The sequence below is a fragment of the Alternaria conjuncta genome, assembly GCF_024043145.1.
Source record: "Alternaria conjuncta strain BMP 0040 chromosome Unknown scaffold_7, whole genome shotgun sequence".
Lineage (NCBI taxonomy): Eukaryota > Fungi > Ascomycota > Dothideomycetes > Pleosporales > Pleosporaceae > Alternaria > Alternaria conjuncta.
The window spans coordinates 635944-658961 of record NW_026250096.1 but is presented as its reverse complement, the minus strand read 5'-3'; the positions used below and the strand labels follow the sequence as shown (position 1 = coordinate 658961).

At 53.0% G+C, this 23018-nt stretch overlaps 10 protein-coding genes across 10 annotated transcripts; 6 read left to right on the top strand and 4 right to left on the bottom strand.

Moving 5' to 3' along the window:
• Positions 1–1047: 1047 nt before the first annotated feature.
• On the bottom strand, positions 1048–1453 carry J4E85_005322 (uncharacterized protein; the record flags this gene model as incomplete). The annotated part of the gene is made up of 3 exons (XM_051469571.1): positions 1048–1247; positions 1312–1371; positions 1417–1453. The coding sequence occupies 3 exons, from the start codon at positions 1451–1453 to the stop codon at positions 1048–1050; spliced, it is 297 nt and encodes a 98-aa protein (XP_051326402.1).
• Positions 1454–7421: 5968 nt separating this feature from the next.
• Positions 7422–7711, top strand: J4E85_005321 (uncharacterized protein; the record flags this gene model as incomplete). Its single annotated transcript, XM_051469570.1, has 2 exons — positions 7422–7646; positions 7679–7711. The coding sequence occupies 2 exons, from the start codon at positions 7422–7424 to the stop codon at positions 7709–7711; spliced, it is 258 nt and encodes an 85-aa protein (XP_051326401.1).
• A 589-nt stretch (positions 7712–8300) lies between these two features.
• On the top strand, positions 8301–10006 carry J4E85_005320 (uncharacterized protein; the record flags this gene model as incomplete). Its single annotated transcript, XM_051469569.1, has 4 exons — positions 8301–8341; positions 8388–8571; positions 8643–8774; positions 8825–10006. 4 exons carry the CDS (start codon positions 8301–8303, stop codon positions 10004–10006), a joined length of 1539 nt encoding a protein of 512 aa, XP_051326400.1.
• A 749-nt stretch (positions 10007–10755) lies between these two features.
• Positions 10756–11958, bottom strand: J4E85_005319 (uncharacterized protein; the record flags this gene model as incomplete). The annotated part of the gene is made up of 3 exons (XM_051469568.1): positions 10756–10875; positions 10926–11301; positions 11348–11958. The coding sequence occupies 3 exons, from the start codon at positions 11956–11958 to the stop codon at positions 10756–10758; spliced, it is 1107 nt and encodes a 368-aa protein (XP_051326399.1).
• Positions 11959–12552: 594 nt separating this feature from the next.
• Positions 12553–13769, top strand: J4E85_005318 (uncharacterized protein; the record flags this gene model as incomplete). Its single annotated transcript, XM_051469567.1, has 2 exons — positions 12553–12822; positions 12873–13769. The coding sequence occupies 2 exons, from the start codon at positions 12553–12555 to the stop codon at positions 13767–13769; spliced, it is 1167 nt and encodes a 388-aa protein (XP_051326398.1).
• A 149-nt stretch (positions 13770–13918) lies between these two features.
• AMT16_2 (Phospho-2-dehydro-3-deoxyheptonate aldolase amt16) lies at positions 13919–15104 on the bottom strand (the record flags this gene model as incomplete). The annotated part of the gene is made up of 2 exons (XM_051469566.1): positions 13919–15037; positions 15099–15104. 2 exons carry the CDS (start codon positions 15102–15104, stop codon positions 13919–13921), a joined length of 1125 nt encoding a protein of 374 aa, XP_051326397.1.
• A 741-nt stretch (positions 15105–15845) lies between these two features.
• J4E85_005316 (uncharacterized protein) lies at positions 15846–16919 on the top strand (the record flags this gene model as incomplete). Its single annotated transcript, XM_051469565.1, has 1 exon — positions 15846–16919. One exon carries the CDS (start codon positions 15846–15848, stop codon positions 16917–16919), a length of 1074 nt encoding a protein of 357 aa, XP_051326396.1.
• A 2642-nt stretch (positions 16920–19561) lies between these two features.
• J4E85_005315 (uncharacterized protein) lies at positions 19562–20551 on the top strand (the record flags this gene model as incomplete). Its single annotated transcript, XM_051469564.1, has 1 exon — positions 19562–20551. One exon carries the CDS (start codon positions 19562–19564, stop codon positions 20549–20551), a length of 990 nt encoding a protein of 329 aa, XP_051326395.1.
• Positions 20552–20755: 204 nt separating this feature from the next.
• Positions 20756–22266, bottom strand: J4E85_005314 (uncharacterized protein; the record flags this gene model as incomplete). The annotated part of the gene is made up of 3 exons (XM_051469563.1): positions 20756–20920; positions 21007–21907; positions 21956–22266. The coding sequence occupies 3 exons, from the start codon at positions 22264–22266 to the stop codon at positions 20756–20758; spliced, it is 1377 nt and encodes a 458-aa protein (XP_051326394.1).
• Positions 22267–22626: 360 nt separating this feature from the next.
• LSM6 (U4/U6-U5 snRNP complex subunit lsm6) lies at positions 22627–23000 on the top strand (the record flags this gene model as incomplete). Its single annotated transcript, XM_051469562.1, has 3 exons — positions 22627–22753; positions 22804–22917; positions 22972–23000. The coding sequence occupies 3 exons, from the start codon at positions 22627–22629 to the stop codon at positions 22998–23000; spliced, it is 270 nt and encodes an 89-aa protein (XP_051326393.1).
• Between the last annotated feature and the right edge of the window lie 18 nt (positions 23001–23018).

The following is a 23018-nucleotide window of genomic DNA, read 5'->3' as shown; positions in this document are numbered from 1 at the left end:
ATGCGGTAATTTGATTCAGAATGAGGCATCAACAGTGTTGACTTCCCGTGCAGTAATTTCTTGAAAGTCAAGTGATAGCATACACGCGGTACTGACCGATATCTATGTAACTTTCTGATGAGGTTGACATATACTCATATAGCAACAACTAAAGCTGAATGATGCTATACTAGTCTGAACATTTTCGATAGACGTGTAGTTTCTAGGGGTTAGGCAGCTGTTAGAACTATTGGCGTTATATGTTTCGGTGCTCATGGCATGCAGCCTGCATCGTGTCTACTTCAAGTGTTCGAGCAATATTTAGCTTGTTTGAAGCTGGTGTCGTAGCACAGAGATTGCTCTGATACACTACCCAAGCGGAAGTTCCACAGCAGAAAGCAAAGAGCATGACTCATGGCACTATTCGGTCTTTTTAAAGTACATAAAACCTGTTTGTATCGCCTCCGAAGTAGGCAGTGAGGGTCCCAATGTGTGTGCCTGAAGCTACTCGAGGCACATTCTCCAGTTAGCAACAAGCAGACACATGTGAGCTCTTTTTGTGATACAGTGTGAATTTAGTGGAATACGGCTGCTGAATGATGGTGCGTAGTTACATACGTTCCTAGAAAGGGGGAAGGGAGGTTGTGAGAATGGCAGTTTGACGGCGATGCTCAACAACCAGATAGCCCAAGCCCCGATTTATCGCTTGCTAAAATGACAAAAAAACCTCCAACGAAATAAGATACAGTATAAGACCGAACAAGGAACGGGGCGGTCAGAAACCATACCGTACACAGTGTGGTACAATCAAGTACACACCGCGACGGGTTGATGTTGCTGAAGAAGGGTAGAGACCTAGCGCAAAAGAGAAAAGGGTATAGAACCAGCTATCAGAAGAAGATAGGTCGCAGCAAAATTCGGTCGAGAGACAACATGTGTGGTAAGCACATAGTGACAGTGCGTCTGAGCAACAGAGCCTTCAGGGGGTGGCCTCCTGACGAGTGCGCAGCCCGAAGTGCCCTTTACCCCTGAGTCTTGTTGTTGTATCATGCGAAAGCAACCGAAGAGTTATCGAGATGTCGTGTAGGCACGGGTGTATTGCGGCTGGACCACGGTGCTCGTAGGAGGAGGAGCGGAGTTGAGTGCTTTCCAAGCGACTTCGGCGGCTTCTTCTCGGGACTGTTCGAGGTAGCGGTAGTCTCGCCAGAGGTGGGCTCGGTATTCGCGACCGTGTACGAAGACACTGCTGGACCAGGCTGTCCGTATACCTGATAGGAGAGTCAGTCAGAGTCGAGAATGGTGGGGCAACATGTAGAGCGAACGGCTGCATACCTCGTGGGTCGCTGTAATCTTGGAACTGAGGTTGGGCGATCTGGTTCGTGGCGCAGTAGTCTGGGAAGTTTAGCTGGGCCCTCACAGGGACAGTGGTCTGCGCACGCTGAAGCTTCTGAACGTAACTCTCTGGTGCCGCCATTGTGCGAGATGGGTTTGGGGGAAAGGATGAAAATGCGATGCTGTCGAGGGATTTGGTGTGGGGTAGTGACTCGTGAGTGGGGATCTGGAGGATCAACTGCGTGTGCGAAGGCTGGAAAGAACACTCGCTCTAGCATATCTCCTCGTCTGTTTATAGTCCGGCATAAACATTAGAGCCTCACTTTCGGTATCCTGTAAGGGCCGGCCAGCGCTTTTGCCACAAGGCCATCTCAAAAAGATTCAGCCTGCAGCCGCCGTACCACATATGTGCTTGGGAACAAAGCATGAAGCTGATACTATGCTGCGTTGGCAGGCCTATTTCCGCCATAATTGGCCGGCAGAAACATCATTCAGCGAGCAACTGCGGGGGTAGCGAGAAGAGAACGCGGCAAGGCAGAAACTCCAACCGCCAGAACCCGGTACAGACACTACGACGGATTGCTGCGTGTTTTCGGCACCACAAGTTTGGGATGTAGAGACCAATGAGCTGGTACGGATAAATTTTGGTGGTGAGTATGTCTACCTTGTTAAGCTTGGTTCAAGCGATGTGCTGGCAGCTGGAGGACGACGAGAGATGCTGCCATGCTAGTTTCTCAAGGCCCCGATGCAATGCCAGATGTGTCTCGCAGATTGGCCCATAGTTCCATCGGCGTTCGGCCCGCTTACGGTTAGATGAATAAAGGGCCGTGCCGATTCCGTACCGTATCTGTAGATGCCATCTCAAAGCGCGTCATCTTAGACAGCATGCTCCGCGTGCTGAAGCTGCAAAGGTCGCATACGCAGCAATGCAACGTTAAGCGAAAGAACGTGGGATTAGGGTAGCTCATGGCTCCAACTGGACCCACATGAGTGAGGTGAGGTGGCATATGCGATTGCCTAGAACGGCGTGTCAATATCAATGAATGTGTTCCTGGCGTGAACCGCTCAGCCCTAGGATCACCAGGTTCGTGCATCGAATGCAGCCCATATCACATCACACTTCTGCAGGCTGTCCGGTTCCTGGATGTTCGTGCTATGGCCATGGGTTTGGTGTACTCGCAAACCCTCCGACACGCTGAACGCTAGCCAACTCTTCAACACGGCACTTGTTCGGTATTCGCTTCTGCGCGCTTGAAGCGGAAGGCGCAGCTGAGTTGATCTACAACACGAGGCTCAAGGCGGGGTTAGCACACCCTCAATCTTCATCTGCTCTGCGCTGGCAGTCGTTGTGTTGTTCATGGAACGCTTCCGAACTGCTGGAAGTGGTGGCTGTTGATGACTGTCAGAGTGACGTGTCGTACAGATTATATTGCGCTAGCCCAATCGACGCCACAATGCACGTGCATACAGCAATGCAAACCTTGGAGAATCCTCGGGAGGCCCACAATACGCGCCTTACAAGGATATGCAAGTCGGACATGTAGCTGTCGACTTGGTTCCTCATGCGCGATTCCTGCAGAGACGTGGGACCGCACGACTTCTCCCGGCTTCTGCGCCGCACCACACCACGTGTAATACCACAACCGACGTCATCGGCTGCGCATAGACGGACGCTAGACGTTTGGATTCTGAGCTTAATCGCGTCTTCTCCATTCCTGCTTGATCGGTGAAGGCAGGTGTCACGTGCTGCTGCGGATAGGATGGATGAGGCGTCAACGCGGAAAATTTCTGCCAGCGAGACCCTGCCAGGGCGTCTCGACGAGCCAAGGCTGATGTGTTCATGCACCTTCCTGTCCCAGTGGGCAAGATCAATTGTCGCATTGCCAGGCTCTCGTTGAGGTATGTGCCGATACCTGTCATCACATAGCTCGGGGATTTGCTGTCATCCCGTTACAGTGGGCTGCATGCGTGATCGAACAAGCACAGGTCTTGAGGACACATCCGCCGAACCATACTCATGGCTCCTGGCATCTGGCATCTGACGTGGCTATACGCCTTTGAGGGAGCATCCAGGTGACATCCAAAGATTTCGCATTCGCTTTGCCAGACAGGGACAGACGAGCATTGCAAGCACACGCATTGATCATGTAAAGAGTACACATGAGGTCTTGAACCACTGAATTGCCAAATTTATGTAAACGAGTGACCGGCCTCTCGTAATCTGCAATGATCTTCATCCAATTTCATCAGGGGCAGGACTTGAGCAGTCATACCGCCTATAGACGAACGAAGCCTTAGTCCAACTTGGATGCTCAATCACTGACAGAGAACTTACCCAGGCCATTAATCCATCGATGTCTAGCAGGTACACTCGCAGCAGATAGTCATGCCGCACCAGCTGCAAGGGCAACTAACGTCGCATCGAGCCTCCAGATGGGCGCGCTTGACCATATCGATGCTGTGGTCAGCGGGGTACTGGATGAGGTTCGAGACTGGAGCGGGACTGCGGTCGCGAAGCTCACTGGGAGCAGCGCTTCCGAAAGACAGGAGGGCGATGAGGGGGAGAGCGAGAGTGGTGAGCTGCATGGTGTTGATGTATGTGTTTTGAGGAAGACGATGGGAAGTGGGTAAGTTTGTGAGTAAAACTGCGAGCTTGTTAACGAGCTAGATGCCATCACCTACTGCTTATATAGATGCTGAAGCTGATCGAAATCTACGTAGTCGTCGTACTGAGCGTGCAGCTCCTCCAAAACGGACCGCGATGCCGACGAAGTGTTCATCTGCTGACGCTGCATATAGACTTGTGGTCTTTCTGCATACACACGAAGAGCTTTCGGGTCGTTGGTGAGTCCATCTCAGACCGGAGTAGAGTAGCATTTCCCGAATAGAGGCAGAGATGCACACACACTGCTGGTAGAGTCCACTGCCTACCCACCATCTCCATGCAACGCGTCAACCCCCTCTCTTTAGCTTGCTGTGGCTGCCTTTACGAGAAGCTCATCGCAGTAGAGCTTGCAGAAAGAGCACTCGGCCTTTCGCTCGTCGACACGGATCGTCGAATGAAGTCGTAGTCTCGGCCGTAAGCCAACACCGAATTTACGCAGCTAAGAGTATGGATATGCAAGTGAGCGTCAGACTTGAATCAACCAAGCTTTCCAAGCTTAGCTTATACGCGATTGCCTTCTCACAATGACTACTTGGACGCGTTGTATCTTGGTAGCGAAATGTGATACTGACTAGTGCTCGATATTCTTCTCCGCAGGACTACCATACTAAGGCGTATATTAATGACCAACTAGCATTCATCTTACCGCCACTACTTTCCAGTCTCTCTTCTCTTCGTAACTCAGTAGGCAAATTATGTACCGAGAACTTCGCCCACGTATCCAGGTACAAGCCATGACTATACACAACAAAGCCCAGCAGATGTCTAGCATCTCTGAAAGAATACAACTCTTGGAGCAAAAGATGTCAACAACTAAAAGTGGCGCCTGCGCCCATCATTAACTATCACCACCTCGATTGAACCTAGCCAACGCCACGAGCAAGAGTTGATAACTGACACCCTCCCCCACCATCTCAACTTTACTGTTTCAAGCAGTAGTACGACGCATCACACCCATAGTCAGCATCAATATAGCCTAAAGTCCGAGCAAAGCAGAAGGTACGGGCCGCTCGCAAGCTGGGGTTGGCGGGTACAACTGCTCGTGACCATTGCTGATGGCATTTTACTGCACGTCTACCGTATCCAAGGAAGAAGGTTATGCTGATTAGGAAGGTTGCTGTACAGAGGTGCGTTAGCTTGCGGCGGGTTGCGGAGAAAGAAGCCGTCAGGTGTGTGTCAGCTTACACACGACCACCACTAACGTACGTGCGCAGTAAATATGTTGACACGATCAGAGTTATGATGTATTGGTGAAGCGCGGGAGCCAAAAAGCTGAAGAGGGGTCTAGTTGCGAGATTGTGGTAGCGAAAAGGCGCACAGCGCATCAGAAGAACTAGAACGACACTTTTGAACTTCGAGACTGGATAACTGAGATTGGGGTTGGGAAGTCAACAGAAAAGACAGTGATGGCTTACGCTCGTCTATCGGACGATCTCTCCCTTGAGAGTCCATACGAGAAAACAGAGTTGCCGCCGCACACTCTCGCTCAGTATTTCTCGTATAGGAACCTCTTCGGTGCTTCCCTCGTTCTCTGGATGGCGACTTTCGGTAGCCTGGCTTGGTTTCTGGGGCAGAGGCACTCGATCTACGGTAACCATGTGGTGAATTTGTTGCCATTCCCGCCAGGTATGTGTCGCAGCAAACAGAGGTTTGATGAGAAGCTATTCTGACAACGGTATCCAGTGCCATCCCGCATCGTTACTTTTGATGTGGATCCAAAGTTCCACTATACGGCCAAAGATGCGGGAGAGCCCGCATGGGCAGCTCTCATGCCCAGTATTATTACCCCGGTGTGAGATCCGACAGCAAGGACTGACTGGTATCCCACAGTTGACGATGGCATCATCTCTGTAGCTGATCCGTCGAGCTACCAGCTACCGTCGAGCTACAAGAATCGAAATGTCTCTGGCTCAGAAGTCTATTCGATGTCCATGTTCCATCAGCTACACTGCCTGGTCAGTATTGCGCAGCTACTGCCACGACTGGTGGCTGACGATCATAGGACTCCGTTCGAGTGCGACTCGGCATACTGGAAGGTTTCCTCAATGAAACTGCTACTGGAATACGTAAGAGAGCGACCTTCTCGCCAGAGTCGCATGTGAACCATTGCTTCGACTATCTTCGCCAGGTGAGACTATCTGCATCGTCATCTTCCAGGGAGGGATATGATTGCTAACACTGCTCCTGTAGGCTATCATGTGCGCAGGGGATTTGTCTTTGGAGCATTCTGTTGTGCCCAACGAATTTGGATTCAACGGTTGGGGTACATCTCATCAGTGTGCAGATTGGGATGCTGTATGGGATATTGCGGTGCAACACCGGTACGATCAGAGCATCGAGGAGCTGGCCAAATTGAGGTAAACAAAGCAGATACATGCTGCACAGTAGAGTTGCAGCAGTAAACAAAATATCGCCAGTCTGCGTCATCTCCGGTAGATTGGGGCGGAAAGAGTGGTTTGAAATTGCCTCAATCTGCACCTTCTCCTTTCCATGTGGGGCCCAATTTACCTTTGCGTACGCAATGTAAACCAGCGCGAGGCTCATATTTGCCAATTATATAGCTCTTCGGAAGTATTTCGAACATTCAAGGATTCTCGACCGTTAGGTCCAGGGCGTTGCAGGGAGCGGACATGAGCAGTGGACGCGGCCCAGGTGGTGCACGTAGGTAATCCAATGAAGTAGAACCAACAGTTTGCGCAATCGTGCTTAGCAAAGTCTCTTGCGAAACGTACCGGCATTGGCACCTCGATGGAGATCTTGGTGGTGAAGTGGTCCCAGAGTCACCGTTGCGTTCGGAATGGGGCGGCTGCCTGGGTACTACGCAACGGCGGCGCCGTAACCTCGCAACTCGACGCACTTTCAATTGCTGCCTAGGTAGTAATGACGCCAACAGACTTCGCCCACGAAGAAGAAAATTCTCATCGACACATTGTCGGCCATTGTCAAACGGCGACGAATGAGAAGAGTGAGAAGTGACGAGGCGAAACCCGCAGAGCCGCGATCTGAGATGGGTGTGGCTGGGGCGCAGCCAAAAATAGCGCTCCAGCCTGCTTTCATGCCACGCGGACCCGCCGAATTGCGCAACACCCAGCCTTTTGACAGCTAACGCCCTCTCCGTCGGCTGGGTGACCCTGCGTCCAGGCTCGTGCTACTGGCTCATCGCCCGTTACGATGGATCCAAGGGGCTTTGTAAGGCTGGGTGACGGAGGGCTGGGATGTGGATTTGTTTGCGGCCGGTGTACGTAGGCTTGTGGAGATGGCTAGAAGGCGCTGGCAGCTGGTGTAATTATGGACAGAGGCGTGGATGATATAAACACGGCTGTGGTACGCTCTACTGTCATCCAACAAACATCTCCTCTAGTCTACTATCAAAGTCCATCGTCGCTATCCAAACCTTCAACCCATACCCGTCTCAACAGCAACCCTTCACACAACCATAATCAAGATGCAATTCTCCATCATGTCCATCGTCGCTGCGCTCGCCGCCACCACAACTGCCACATACGTTCCCATGAACGGAACTGCCACATCTTCCGCTTACTACCCTACCGGCACCGGCGCTGCTCAACCTACTGGAGCCAGACCAACCTCTACTCTCCCCTTCACTGGCGGAGCCTCAAACCTCGGCGGCTCAGCCCTTGGACTCATCGTTGCTGGCGGTGTTGCTCTCGTAAGTCTCACACACCTTTCAATGTATGCTAGAACCACATCCTAACGAGATACCAGATGCTATAGATGTTGACAGCACGCTTGCTCAATTTTGCACCTTCTTTCAACCATCCTTAATCGATTCGGGTTCAACATTGGCGCATATGGTTACGGCGTTGCTACGGCACCAAGGGTCTCGGGACGAGATCATTAGCATTTTCGGCGCAACGTACAATGGGTATAGACGGATGCGGTCAGATGTATAGACTAGACTCGTGTATAGCAATGGTCGAGGCCTGGAAATGGTCGACGGCTAACAGTCTACGAAGAGACCAGGCAGATACACTGATAGGATAGCCACATACTACCTACAGATGATAACATAAATAAACAATGAAGAAGTATACATTAACTTCAGATTCTGTGGAGGACAGTATTTGTCTAGTGTGAACTGCAGCGCAATCATTCAATTCGTTCCTTGTGCGAGGTCAAAGACTTGCACAAGATGTAGTGTTGCGCGGTGAACATTGAAAGGTGTAAGTAGAGTGGGGCTCTTAAACTTCCCCTTCGGGATGGCGTGAATGACGCGCGACGCGACTTCCGCGATCTGCAACTTTGGAACTTTACAACCTTGGAAGCACACCCACGTCTCCAACACAGCTATTTCACCACTACAATGGCCGAATCAAACGATGTGCTGCTCAAAGGCGAGCCTTTGTACGTTCCCTGTATTTACCTTGAAGCCCAATACTGACCGCAACAGTGAGGATGCGCCGCCCGCACCGTCTCGAAACCATTCGGCGTACAACCCACTACACGACTTCGTACTACCACCGGGCACCGAGCGCCACTATTCGCAACAATTCGCCGATATGTACTTTTTGCGGTTAATGCAATTGAAGAAGACGGTGAAGCAGAGAGCTGAAGATGCGTGGAACGACTTCGAGGTATGCAATAACAAGCTGTGAGAGTGGGGATGCATACTTCACGGTATAAAGGAATGCTAACATCACAAAAGTTAGGCGGGCAAAAAGCGACCTTCGTCGAACGAGTGCTGGATGTTAGGCAAGGAGAGCTTTGTTGGGTGGTAGGGACAGTATACATGGAGATGGCCGAGAAGCCCAACGTGTTGAACGACATTGAGAAAGACGTACGCTCCCCTTCGCGAGCACACACAACATCATTCCTGACACTCGACAGCACTGGATAGCGGACCCCCCTCATCGCGAAACCTACGTATCCTCCTCCGGCGCCGACGAGATGATGCTGGAAGACGAGTCCGGTCGTCTCAGAGTTACAGGCGAGCCTCTTCACCAACATTTTGTAACGGGATGCATATTAGCAGCACTGGGTACGGAGGAAGCAGACGGCACATTCATGGTCATTGCAACCCAATGCGCAGATCTACCGAGACAACCACCGCGGTGGGAGCATGACGATGTTGCGCTGTCAAAGCAGAAGCAGAAGGCGCCAAAACGGGAAAGGGCTGGAAAGATAGCTCTGGTCTCAGGCCTGGAATTGACTGGCGCAGACGACGATGAGGTCTCGCTGGATCTACTGGTGGAATACCTGACTGGCGAAGCTGCAGATCCAGCCACACAGGCTGAGGCCGCAAAGATAACAAGACTCGTGATAGCAGGTGGCTCACTCGCAAAAGGTTCTCCAATCCTCTCGCGCGAAGACTTTGCCGCGAAGAAGAGCGCTGCAAGACACTACGGATACGATGCCTCATCCTACAACGCAGCACCTACTACGCGCCTCGATGAGTTCCTCTGCGAAATCCTTCCCTCGCTCCCCATCACCATGCTTCCCGGAGCCTCAGATCCTTCCAACGTCGCCCTACCGCAACAACCTCTCCACCCCGCACTCTTTCCCAAGACACGTCTCTACGCCGAACCCCCAATAGAGACGAATACAACCCTCAACGGCTTCGACGCAGTCACAAACCCTTGGTTAGGCGACATCGACGGGTACCGCATATTAGGCACAGGAGGCCAAACTGTCCAAGACCTTCTCAAATACGTTAAGCGCGTAAAATCGACAGAGGCTATGGAGATGATGCTGCGCTGGCGCTGCGTAGCCCCTACCGCCCCGGATACACTATGGTGCTACCCGTTCCAAGACGAGGATCCTTTGATGCTGAAAGAGTGCCCGCACATGTACTTCGCCGGCTGCCAGAAGAAGTTTGAGAAGAGAGTCATTGAAGGTCCTGCTGGAGAAAAGGTATTGCTCGTAAGCGTACCCAAGTTCAGGACCTCAGGCAAGATCGTGCTGGTCGATATGGAGAGCTGGGATGTGGAAGTCGTTAGACTGGGTGTCAAGGGGGATAAGAGCATGAAGCAGCAGATCAAGACGAACGGAGAGGATGTGATGGAAGAGTAGGCGGACGGCCGTACAATTGATACCCGGTTTGCTGGAGACCATTGTTGAAGATAGTGACGCGACGCGACATTGCGTATACAACGACGATTAACCATCGCGATGACAGGTATCTACACAACATCGTGCACCCAACGTAAACCTAAGAAACCCATTCTGCCCAACACCATGTCCGTCACATGCCGGAAATAACTCCCATGTCAACTACCAAGCACCCTAACCCGCATCAAGAAAGACGCGGGAAGTGGATCCATGCATCATAAAACCTTGGACGATGTCATCAGGCAAAAGCTTAGCTCATGTTATCAGCCGGATTGTACGAGTTATCTCACCCAAAACGCACTACTTGTACGATTGATCAACCACATTCGAAACAGGGGGTGATTCCATTGATCGAATGTCGTGATGTCAACGGTTTGCATAGGCTTTGTTGATGTGACGTGTACGTACGCTGCGGCTGAGGGTTGGATTGTTGGAAGTGTGTGGGTGGAGTAGAGTGGGTAAGTGGATGCGATGAGGTATGCTGTACATACCACGTACGCGAAGACACACAAGATGAATGGAAAATTACGACGTGGAAAATGCGATACTGGTATTTTGCGCGAAAAAAGTGGTATCTAATGTATCAACACGGCCCAAATCCAATGTGAACCCGCGAACGCCATCGCCAATGTAGCAGAACTCCTGTCTCGGTTTGCATCCTAGTGATATATGTGTATTGTACATGATAAGAAAAAGGGAATCTAAGCCGTCTAGGCCTTGAAGTTGGCCGTGGTCCATTCTTCGTACTCTTTCTTGAGTTCACGTTGGACCCAGGGGATGGTGAGGGCGGTCCAGATACCAGCCCAGAGGAAGGGGAGAACCCAGCCGACCTGAACGGTGTTAGTATTGAAGAGACCATGTGGAGAAGGGGAATACGTACAACGTAGGCAGCGTCTCGCTGAATGGTGAAGATGATAGCTGTGCAAACTACGGCTGTGACGATGGCACCGATGGCCCAGAAGAGTGTCAACCGGTGAAGCATCGTGCGGAAGCCCTTGCTGGCCTGGTAACGGAGGTTCAATCGCTGGCGGAACTCGGTACCACCGGATCCGTCAACAGCGCATATGTCTTCAATGTATGCGTAGATACCCGGACGGAGAGGCGCGCCCTGGGGTAGCGAGGAGATACGGCACGGTGCGGGTACTTTCATGATGCGCAGAATGTCCACGAGGAGGAGTTCGCAACCGATGGCAAACATCATGGTCGGGGCGGGCATGGCGAGGACACGGATGGGCGGGTCATGAGGACATGTGCCACTGCGAGCTGTTAGCTGGGCACACTCGAGATGGAAAGAGGACCTACGCAATGAGTTCAATCATGACAAAGAACCAACCAACCGACAAGTTCCAGTGGAACCAGTCGAGGTACCATCTCTGCGCACCAATGACCCTACAACTGGAGCCCTTCTTCCACAGCCTGTGGAAGCGGATGAAGTACTCGACAATCGACACGGTTCCGAGCAAGGCGGTGCTGATACTGAAGACAGCATTGGCGGACAATTGGTCGCGCGTCAGGCCATACCACATGCCAAAGTAGAGGCCGATGGGCATGAAGACGCAGTCGAGGATGATGAGGGTCCAGAACCAGAAGATGGACTTCTTGCGCGTGCGCAGCGTGTAGTTGAGCGGCGGCGGGCGGGTGAAGTCCGGGTCTTCGTACGTGACCTGCGTGTGGGGAAACTGGGCGTGGGGATTGGGCGACGGGGCGCGGCTTGGTTGTGCGCTTGGGGTGAGGTTGGCGTCGTTGCTGGCGGCCGTCGTGCTGCGCGGCTCTCGTTCATCGTCGCTCACGCCGTCGACCTGTACGCCGGGTACGGGCAGCGTGTCGGCCTGGCCGGCCGTCGTCGGTCGTGATGCATCGGCGGCAGGCGTGACGGGCCTCAAGGGCTCTGTTGATGATTGCTCGGTGGCCATTGTGTGGCAGCGGTGGCACGATGGAGTGCCCAGGAGAAAAGTGCGGATGCGGCGGAGACAAGAGAAGTCGGTCGCGTCTTGTCCGGATGCCAACGGGTGAGCGTGTGTCTTGTACGCGTCGGCGTATCTTGGGGGGAGGGAAAGGGTGGTATCGTGTCAGCAGCGTGCAGCCCGTAGCCTGCAAATATGAACCACCCATTTGTTGCTTTCGTTTCACCCTATGATGTCACTAGCTTCCAAGGTTCGGGAAAGCGCGAACAGAGTGCCTTCCGTTCTTGGCGCTGGCTTGGGACCCTCGGCGCTGACGCCACTGGGCATACCGGAATTCGTGTTCACCCGACGGCTGCACTGCATTGTGCTTTAACAATTCGATAGCAAGCCACATGGGATAGTTATCTACGTCGAGTGTTATTCATAGCATCACAGCTTGTGTGCAGGTGGCATACGGCACAAACCTTGTTATCCCCTGGTGACCTCGGGACGCTTCACACGCAGCCGATTCACGCGACTAGTTCACATCCGTCCCTCTGACCTCACCACCAAGCCCATCCTCCAATACCGCCCAGCCTGTGGATATGTGAACCGACATTACTGATGGGCATCTTACGCGGCCTCTTCCTGTCTTCTTTTGTGTTCTGCGCATCCTTCGTCGCCAGCGGTCGAGGCGATGCGACGCAGCAGCCCCTAGTCCACGGCAATGACACCACGCTGATCTCGCAGGCCCTCTTCTGGGAACTCGAAGAACTCGCGCGCATTGTCGACATATCCTACTGTGTAGGCACGGCGGGCCTGGGCATCCAGAAGCCGTTCAAATGCGCCAGCCGCTGTGGAGACCGCGACTTTGAGACGTTCGAGTTGGTCACGGTACGTCGCTGCATCCAGCAATGTGTCGCATGGGGTGCTGATATACACAGGCATGGAATACTGGTCCTTTCCTGTCTGACTCCTGCGGTTATATCGCGCTCTCGCATTCTCGTACCAACCCGCGCCTGATCCTCGCCTTCCGAGGCACCTACTCTGTCGCCAACACCATCGCGGACCTTTCCACTATCCCGCAAGAATACGTTCCATACCCTGGCGACGATGACGACGATACTTCAGACTTCATCGCGCCTGTGCTAGACGTAGATGACGATGCGCCACCCGCGGAGCCGCCAAAGTGCGATAACTGTACTGTCCACACGGGCTTCTATTCCTCCTGGCTCAACACACGCAAGGTGGTCCTGCCACATGTGTCCAAGGCTATGGAGAAGTATCCCGACTACAAGCTGGTCTTGGTGGGACACTCTTTGGGCGGTGCTATAGCAACTCTCGCCGGGCTAGACTTCAAGGCTCGTGGATGGGAACCCCATGTGACCACCTTCGGCGAACCACGACTAGGCAACAAGCACTTCAACAAGTACGTAGATGAGCGCTTTGGCATCACCACGGACCACGACCATAACAAACTCCACCGTGTCACTCATATTGGCGACCCGGTACCTTTGCTGCCGCTATCGGAATGGGGCTTCAGCATGCACGGCGAAGAGATATTCATATCCGAGTCAAGCCTACCCTTCTCGGTAGCCGACATCCACTATTGCGAGGGCGACGAGGATACGCACTGCATTGCCGGGAGCGATGAGGATAAGCCTGCCTGGGGCGTGCCCACCCGCTTCAAGTTCTGGCAGCTGTTCTTTGCCCATCGCGATTACTTCTGGCGACTAGGCCTGTGTCTGCCAGGCGGTAATCCGCGAGACTGGTACGATAAGTACCCCAGGCACAGCACAGATGACGGTGACGACGATACACCGGAGATCATGGAGTTGTAGTGAATAGTATAGCGTTTGCCTGTAATATTTTGAATCGTAATCCGTACCCAAGACCCATGTACATGCTTTTGAATTGAGACGTTTGACAACGCCGACCCCATCCTTACGCCGTGCCTGCAGACCATAGTGCGCGAAAAGAGAATGGCCTTTTAGTGGGTGCCGTTCTGGCCGAGTAGAGTCCTCCTCTTCGAAACCGATTCAGCAAGCTCGGCGAGCACCGTCTCGGTGGTTTCCCAGTCGATACACGCGTCGGTGATGGACATGCCGTACTCGAGGCCAGCCTTGCCTTCCTTGGGCACTTTCTGAGTACCAGCCTTGATGTTGCTCTCAATCATGACACCCATGATAGCGGTCTCACCCGCCTCGATCTGCTCAGCAATCGCATGCGCAACCTTGGGCTGGTTCATGTGGTTCTTCTCCGAGTTGCCGTGGCTGCAGTCGATCATCAGGCGCGAGTTCATGCCCTTGGACTCTAGCTTCTCGCGCGCCTCCTTGACGCTCTTCGCATCGTAGTTTGTGCCCTTCTTTCCGCCGCGCATGATGATGAAGCAGTCGTCATTGCCAATGGTGCCGACAATGGCGACAACACCAGGCTTGGTGACGGAGAGGAAGTGGTGGGGGTGCTTCGCGGAGCCGATAGCGTCAATAGCGACATCGAGCGTACCGTCTGTGCCGTTCTTGAAACCCACTGGGAAGGACAAGCCCGACGCAAGCTCACGGTGAAGTTGCGACTCCGTGGTCCTGGCGCCAATTGCGCCTACGCTGAACATATCGGCCAGGAACTGGGGAGAGATGGTATCCAGCATCTCGCTGGCCAGAGGCATACCCTTCTCTGTCAGATCAACGAAGAGCTGTCTTGAGATGCGCAGGCCCTTGTTGATCTTGAAGCTGTTGTCGATATCCGGGTCGTTGATGAGACCTTTCCAGCCTACAGTCGTACGCGGCTTCTCCAAGTAGGAGCGCATGACGATGAGAAGATCATCCTGGTACTTCTCCTTGAGCTTCATCAACCGGTCGCAGTATTCGAGGGCGGCGGGGGGATCGTGGATGGAGCACGGGCCGATGACGACGAGTAACCGCTTCTGTGCATCTTTGCCCTGGACAATCTCGACGGCTTCGTCGCGCGCCTTGAGGACTGTGTCTCTTGACTTGGCTGTCTGGGGGATTTCGCTCTGGAGGAGGTCGGGCGGCGTGAGGGGATTGTAGCCCTTGATGCGCCAGTCTTCCGAGTTGTGTGGGTCGCCCACGGCTGGGTTCTGGATGTGGAACTGCGACGACGTGTTAGAGTGACTGGGGGCGGTGGTGATGGTGGTACCCAGGTGTACGTACAGACATGTCTCTAGAGATGACGTAGGATCTGCTAGACAATTGTCGGGTATACGGAAGAGGGAAGAGTGGGAGCGCTGAACAGGACGGCGAGAGTGGTTTTATCTGCTCTTCTTCTCCTTGCAGACGATACCGGACCCTATGAGTCGAATGTTTTCTGGTATGACGGCAGTCGGCGGGATCCTCATTGGTGCATTCGCGCCGATTTTCAGGTGGCGCGGGGTCGAGCTTCAATCATCATCGCCGGTCCAGGCACGCCCGCACACCGAGCATGTAAAAAGGGCCGTTCGGGCCTTACCTTAATGTATTTACGGCTACGTGCAGTGAAATACAAAGCACTGGACTGGTTCCCACTATCAGATCTCCCCACATGTTCAATAGCGAAGGTATATGCCTCTTCCACGAATGTGATGACCGCGGGGCTCGTTGAAGCTTCCGTTAAGACGGACATTACTATCACTTTCCCACGAGATCTAGCGATAGATCCATGGATACTAGCAGACATTTGGCTATCTCCAAGCCTCTCAAGATTTGCTTCGACAGGCAGATGGAGCTTGTACGAGCTGCCGACTAGACTTTGACAAGTGTGCCGTCATCGCTACCCACCAGATCTACGTCACAGCCATGCCATACCGAAAGAGCCGTTGCGCGCCAGCATATAGCTACTTCACCCATACACAAAATCGCAACTTCCGCCCTGCAACAATAGATCACTACTAACGTATCTAAACTTTCCGAACTACAATCATCATGGGCGCGCTCGACTACACCACCCTTCAATCCATCCCCATCAGCTACGCGACATGCTCGCTCGGATCGCCGTCGAACCCTCCGCCACTCCTCGAGCGCCTACACGCCATATCCGCCGCAGGTTTCAGCGCAGTCGAGCTTTCCTTCCCAGACATCCTCTCCTACGGCCAGACACTCCTCGGCCATGAAGTCGAACCATCAAACTACGACGAACTATGCAAAGTAGCCGCCGAGATCAAGAAAGAATGCGACAAGCGAAACCTCGGAATCATGATGTTGCAGCCCTTTGCCAACTACGAAGGCTGGCCTGAAGGTTCCGACGGCCGCAAAGACGCCCTGGAGCGCGCTCGCGGCTGGATCCGCATCATGCAGGCCTGTGGGACGGATATGCTGCAAGTCGGATCGACAGATTCACCGCTCGAGAAACTGGATAGAAGCAAGATAGTTCCTGATCTCCAGGTGCTATGCGATATGCTCAAGGAACACAACTTCCGACTGGCGTATGAAAACTGGTGTTGGTCGACGCATGCTCCTGATTGGAAAGACGTCTGGAATATTGTGCAGCAGGTAGACCGTCCTAATATCGGTCTTTGTCTGGATACTTTCCAGACTGCAGGTGGAGAGTGGGGCGACCCTAGAACGGCATCTGGCCTGCGGGAAGATGTGCCGAAGGACGAGTTGGAAAAGCGGTTTCAGAAGAGCTTGGAGGAGCTGAGTGCTACTATTCCCAAGGAAAAGATCTACCTGTTGCAGATCAGCGATGCGTACAAGGTTCCTCAGCCGCTCCATGCTGAGCGTGACGATGCCGGCTTGTTACCTCGTGGACGGTGGAGTCACGATTTTAGACCTCTTCCTTACAACGGAGGATATCTACCGGTTGTTGATGTTGCGAAGGCAGTGCTCAAGACGGGATTCAGGGGCTGGTTCAGTTACGAGGTCTTTGACGGGGGTGCAGATGGCAAGGCCACAGATGTAGACATCGTAGCTTATGCGCACGCTGCGAAGAATGTGCAAGACAGGATGATGCAGGAGTGTGCTGGGCGCAAAGTCTCGGAAGAAATGGCGACAAGATAGGTAGTTGCTGAAGCGGTCACTGCGACGATGCCACATTTGTTGTCTGCTACCAAGTGATTAGTATGGGAAGGAAACAATCTTCTGTTGTAACAGTAAAGTAAGGCAGGGAAAGTACTATTGCATCCAGGGCTGATAGGAAGGGGAGAAATGTACCAAATATACGCAGCCTCACACGTATCCGATTGTCGCATCTCCTCAAGAACCTAACCTAAAACAGTCACTACTGAAGCTTCCCATTGACAAAGCCATCGAGCCCTCAGGACAAGATCTAGTTCCAAGATGAGAACACCGGCACCGCGCATCTTCGACTTCACTCTTTAACTCGCCTTGCTCGTCATCATGATCAACGTCGTCTTCATCTTACCACAATAGATGTGCGGATAAGGATACGGGCAGCGCGTATCCGGTTTGATCACGCTCGTGATGACAGTAGGGCCCGGATCTGGCTTCGACGTAGATGCTGGCTTTTTGGAGGTAGAGACCGGCGTTTTGGATGTAGAGATTGGCTTTTTGGATGTAGAGACTGGCTTTGTTGATGTAGAGACTAGCATTATGGACGTAGGTGCTGACTTTGTTGTGGAGACGGGCTGTGTTATAGTGATTATCTTTGTTGAGGTAGATGTCGGCTTTAGAGATGTCGGGTTCATGGGCAAGGGCAGTGGTTTCCATTTGAGTGATGTCCATGTCGAGAGAAGTATCAATGTGCTGTGGAAGTCCGGTGGTATGCCTTCGGGGCTTGGTGGTATGCCCTGGGGCGTATACGGTGGTGTGAGAGCCACAGAGTCGGATGTAGAGGGTGCCGCGCTCATTGTTGTGCTGACAACGAGGTTCACATTGGTTGAGCTAGTTGATGTTGCGACAGAAGTGGAAGGAGTCGGCGACTGGTATGCGCTTCCTGAGATTACAACCAATACCGTGGAGGTAAGCGTTACTGGAGAAGGAGCCGATTTGGGTGCACCAGGGCCATCTACCACCCATGATGAAGTGAGTGTACTTTCAGTGTTGAATGACGGATTGTTCGTCGTGGTAGACAAACATGAAGCCGTCGTTGACACAGCTGGAGTAGCTTGACTAATATCAGAAGTCAATGTAGAATCCGCCGTTGAAGGCATGTGGTCCACGTATGTTTCCAGAAACCCGATTAGTGATGCGACTTGACTATCTTCCGGATTCCCAAAGAAGAGAGGAGCCGGGACAATCGCGCCATGTATTGCTGGGAAAAGAACGGTGAGGATAACGATGCGCATTTTGGTTCGTGCTGGTGAGCAAACTTGGTGAACGGAGGTGATTACATATAGTCGTCTATCGGGTATACCAACGAGGCCATTTTTATGAGAAGCGTCATGTGTGGGTAGTGCCACTGCAGCGATCTCGTGTTCGAGACACACAGTTCCTTTGTTTCTGTTCGAAGGGCTGTATGTAGTGGTCTACGCAGCTGCATAATGTAAAACATATGTCAAAGAGACTCTCTTTGTATACTCCTCCTGACGTACCCGAAGATTGGATTCGATGTCTTACATAAGATTGACTGCCTGTCTAGAATAGGAAGGATACGAGAGATCCACGCGAGGGCTTCAGATTTGGTAGGAGAAATATCGAGTACTCCCTGTGAGGGACGAAGATAATGCATGAAAGCAAGCCTCGTCAGGTTATCAGCAGGTTGATTCGATAGAGTAGCCCATCGGTGTGTTCTGCTTTTGGGGTATCGATGAGGAAGCTATCCGCTTTGACGCTCGTTCAGCGGCCCCAGGCGGTGGAGGTATGATGACGCTATGGGCATCGTGAACGTATCCCTCCATCAGAAGGATCGTGTTGCTCAAGCTGCTCTATTATGAAGGTAGCGCAGCACTTTGTGAGAGCACATGGAGAAATCGAGATGATAGCAACATCCGAGATGAGCAGTCGTGATAGTACCTAGGTAGTCAGGCAATGCATTTTAACCTCGGCAAAATCGACAAGACGGCAAGAGTGGATCTCTCAGCCACCGCGTGAAGTACGTACCTCTCGCGGTAATGTCAAGAACGGAAGACAATATTGCGCGCGACAGAAGACAAGGGCAGGAGAACCAGCGTTGGGCCATCATCGGTGTTGGTTGGATCCCTTTGGCAATCAGCACATTCCACGGCCCGCAAGCCGATCCGTCTTCCCGGAATCCGTATCTCCTCCAACGGCTCTGCAGGCACGCCCAATACACATCGCTTAGCATGTCTTAGACAACGAGCAGCCCGAGGCAACGTATACAGCGCTATGCAGTCATCAAATCTCCAAACCCAACGTTCCGTCGGAGCAAGCTAGGCCGCAAGACGACGGAACCGCGGGCCTGCTTCCAATCCACGGGATACGTATCCCACCACCACACGCAGACCCACCAAGCTTTCTCAACAGCACGCACGTTTATGAAGCTGCCTTTCTATTCCAGATAGGGCTTTCGCGGACAAGCGGCCTTGAACTACTGTTCTGGATAAGCCAAGGTGGGCTGAATAGGCTGAAAGGGTGTGTGCTCCCCGCTGCCAGGTGCTTGATATTGCTGCCGCGCGTGAGGCGCCACCAACGCGGATAGGATAGATATAAGAAGCGGCTTGTCTGTACGATACAGTCCAGACCCTGCGTTTGCGCTTTCAGAAAAGTTCAGATCCAACATCATGCCGTCTACTAAGAGCAAGAACATCATCATCACCGGCGGTGCGCGAGGCATCGGCCGCTGCACAGCACGACATTTGCTTTCGTTACCAGCATCGCATCGCGTGTTCATCATCGATTTCGACAAAGACGAATTGGATTACGCTGTAAACACACATCTGGCCTCCTACGCACCACGCGTCAGCTCTTCGATAACCAACCTCCGCAATCCAGAGGAGATCCGCAGCGCAGTTGCCAAAGCCGCGGAATTCTTCGGCGGTCGCATAGATGTCCTTGTCAACAATGCAGGTGTAGCGCGAGGCTTCTTCAACGCAGGAAATGGGACCATGGAAGATGTCGCTACGGGGGAGCAATGGGAACAGTACATTGCTACTAATCTCAGCGCACCCTTCTATATGAGCCAAGCCGTCATTCCTTTCATGAAGAGCAAGAACACGCAGAAAGATGGTGCGCCGGGTGTTGATCGGACGAAAGATTTGAAGCGTACGGACGAGTTCAATCAGTTGCCGCTGAATCTCCATGGCGATGACAAATTCGACGAAGGAGGCTGCATCATCAACGTTGCTTCTTTCCGCGCTCATCAGTCGGACCCGGATTGCGAAGGCTATGCTGCGAGCAAGGGCGGTGTACTGGCTCTCACACAGGCCATGTCTGTCTCGTGCCAACGCTGGGGAATCCGTGTTATGGCGATCTCGCCGGGCTGGGTCAGCGTGCAGCACGAGTGCAAAGCTTATGATCTGCAGATCAAAGAGACGCAAAACGGATCGTACAAAGAGACTGCACCTCATGAGGAGGAAGCGATGAAGCTGAGGATGAAGGCCTGGGCGGACGATCTGGACGAGCTCTACCACAAGCAACATCCAGCCGGCAGAGTGGGCAGAGGAGAAGATCTCGCTGAGATGGTCGAGTACGTCATGGGTGCGGGTTTCTTGAGTGGACAGGAGTTGATTCTGGATGGTGGTGCGAACCGGAGAAAGAACCCCAATATCTGAGAAGTCTGTAGGATCAACAAATAGATGAGCAAAGCCAAGTCGTCGCTATGCACGTGCAACAAATGCTTATAGCCTGTCTGGTACTCCACCAACGCCATGCTTGCGGTCGTGTCATAAAATCAACGCCAAAGTGAGCAAGAAGCAACTCTAGGAGAGGAAACAAGAACGCCGGGGTAATCTGTTGTATCCCAACTGGAAACCTAATCACTTGAAGAGAACTTCAACCATACACTTGTCATCAAGATCGCAATCTTCCACAGTATCCATGGGCATTAGCCGCTCACCGTCAAACATAAGCGTGATTGGCTGACTTTTATCGATCTTTTGGCTGTTCTTGTAGGCACTTGCGATGTGGGCGACGGTGGTCTCCTAATGACTAGTTAGCATTTGAACAAGGCTGATGAAGTATGGCGTCGCACTTTTGTGCACACTCCAAAGGGACAGTCGACACATACCTGTTTGACTGTCAACCTGAACTCGGGTTTACCCTTCGCCTTGAGGATCAACCTGACCCGGTTGGAAGCGGGTTCGGGCTCGGGCTCTGGTGTTGGAGTCTTTTCTTTTGCCACGGCAGGTGCTGCGGCGGCGATCTTTCTCGCCTCAGCCGCCGCAGCTTCATCCCTCTTCCACTGCCGATAGATCTCCTCTGTCCATGCCTCGACATGAATCTTGGGGAGGTTGACGTCGTCGTAAATATTGGAGTCTCCTTCGACGGATAAGTTGCCGTTTTCCACCTTTATTCCTAAGCGCTTTATCGATGTGCTATCGAAGAGGCGTGCGCCCTTCCATGTGAAGAAGACATTGCGTGTTGTTTCAGGCGAGAACTTCTCTTTCTGACACCATGCCAGCCGTGGCTTCTCGATGGTGCTGTCTATCCTGACCCTGACCATCAATGGATTTGCGCCAGGTATTTGTGGGTCGATAAAGAGCTGCGTTATGGGTGCTTTCGGAGCGTCGCCGTTTGATGCTGCTGCGGCTTGCGCCTTGGCCGCTGCAACGCGCGCTCGTGCCCTGGCCTGCAATGCAGCTATTGTAGGGTCCAGGCCTTCCTCCTCTTCCTCGTCGTCGTCGTCATCTTTGATCTCTATAGGAGGTGGCTTCGATGGTCGGACGGCTATGGGCTGTTTGTCGTTGGAGCTCGGTGGCTTGTAGTCCAACTCAGACTTGTCGTTGTGCGGCTTGGAAACATAGCCCGAGTCGTCGTCCAGGTCTGAATCGCCTAGGTCAATGACGGAAGACGTCTGTTGTGGCAATGAAACACTCGAGGAGGCGGATTTAGTGAGGGAGTCGTACCGTGCCGTGAGCGAGTCCGGCGGCGGATGCGATGGCGCGGGAGAGGGGGATACTTTGCTGCGCCTGAGCTATTGTTAGTACTAATATTGCGATGTAGGGCCTGATGCGTACACTTTGCTGGCGGTCCTACTCGCCCGCTCTCTGCTGGCTGAGCTACTTTTGGTAGGCACGGGCTCTTCGGTGTCGTTTGATATGCGACGGCGCTTCTGGTCGCGCGGCTCAGAGTGTTTGCGCTTCCTGGCTGCCTCGGCCTGCTTCTTCTCTTCTGCGCGGATCCTCGCTTGCTCGGCGACTATGTCATTGAACTCGTTGGAGTGGCTGAACATGTCCTCGCCGTCTTTCTTGGGCGCATCCTGCCATGCCGCCCGCTTGAACAGGCTGCGTTTCTTGGGTGGTGCGACGCTTGCGGGTGTGTCGGTCATGGTTCGGGCGGTGCCATAGGCGGTCTAAGTGGGCGGAGGAGGTGTCGTGCTACCCCAGGGTAGTGTGTAGGAAAGGGCAACCTTGGAAGGCCGCTGTCGGGGCAGGCGCGGGTTGGTGCAGGTGGGGCCTCAACGCGCGCAGTCACGCTTCTCGCGATGAGGAAGAGACTGGGCCCGTGCACTCTGCCTTTCCACACCACCCAACATCACCATCTCTCACTTCCATCTTCATCAGCGACCGATTTCAAGACTTATACGCTTAAGCCTACTTAAGCATCAACGTAAGATCTATCTAGACGCGTCGTAACAAATTGCTGATTGTTTGCTAGAAAATTCGGCATCACCACCACCCTCATCACCATGTCCACCAACGGTGAAAGCCCAGCACCCGAAGCGGCCGGTGACTCTAGAGATCCTAGCGGCTTCCTCAGTGAAATCATCGGAGCTCCCGTCACCGTCAAGCTGAACTCTGGTATCATCTACAAAGGTAGCCCTTGACGTGCCTATGATGCACATCAATTACTAATCTCCATGTAGGCGACCTTCAGTCAGTAGATGGCTACATGAACATTGCACTGGAGCGATGTAAGGAGGTGTCTGAGGGACGCGTCACCCGGAATTGGGGAGATGCTTTCGTCCGTGGTAACAATGGTACCCAACACACCACTTGGCTTTTCACTTCACTTCGTACTAACGGACGTGCAGTCACATACATCTGCGCAGACAAGGCATGAGGAGCCGCGGCTTTTCAG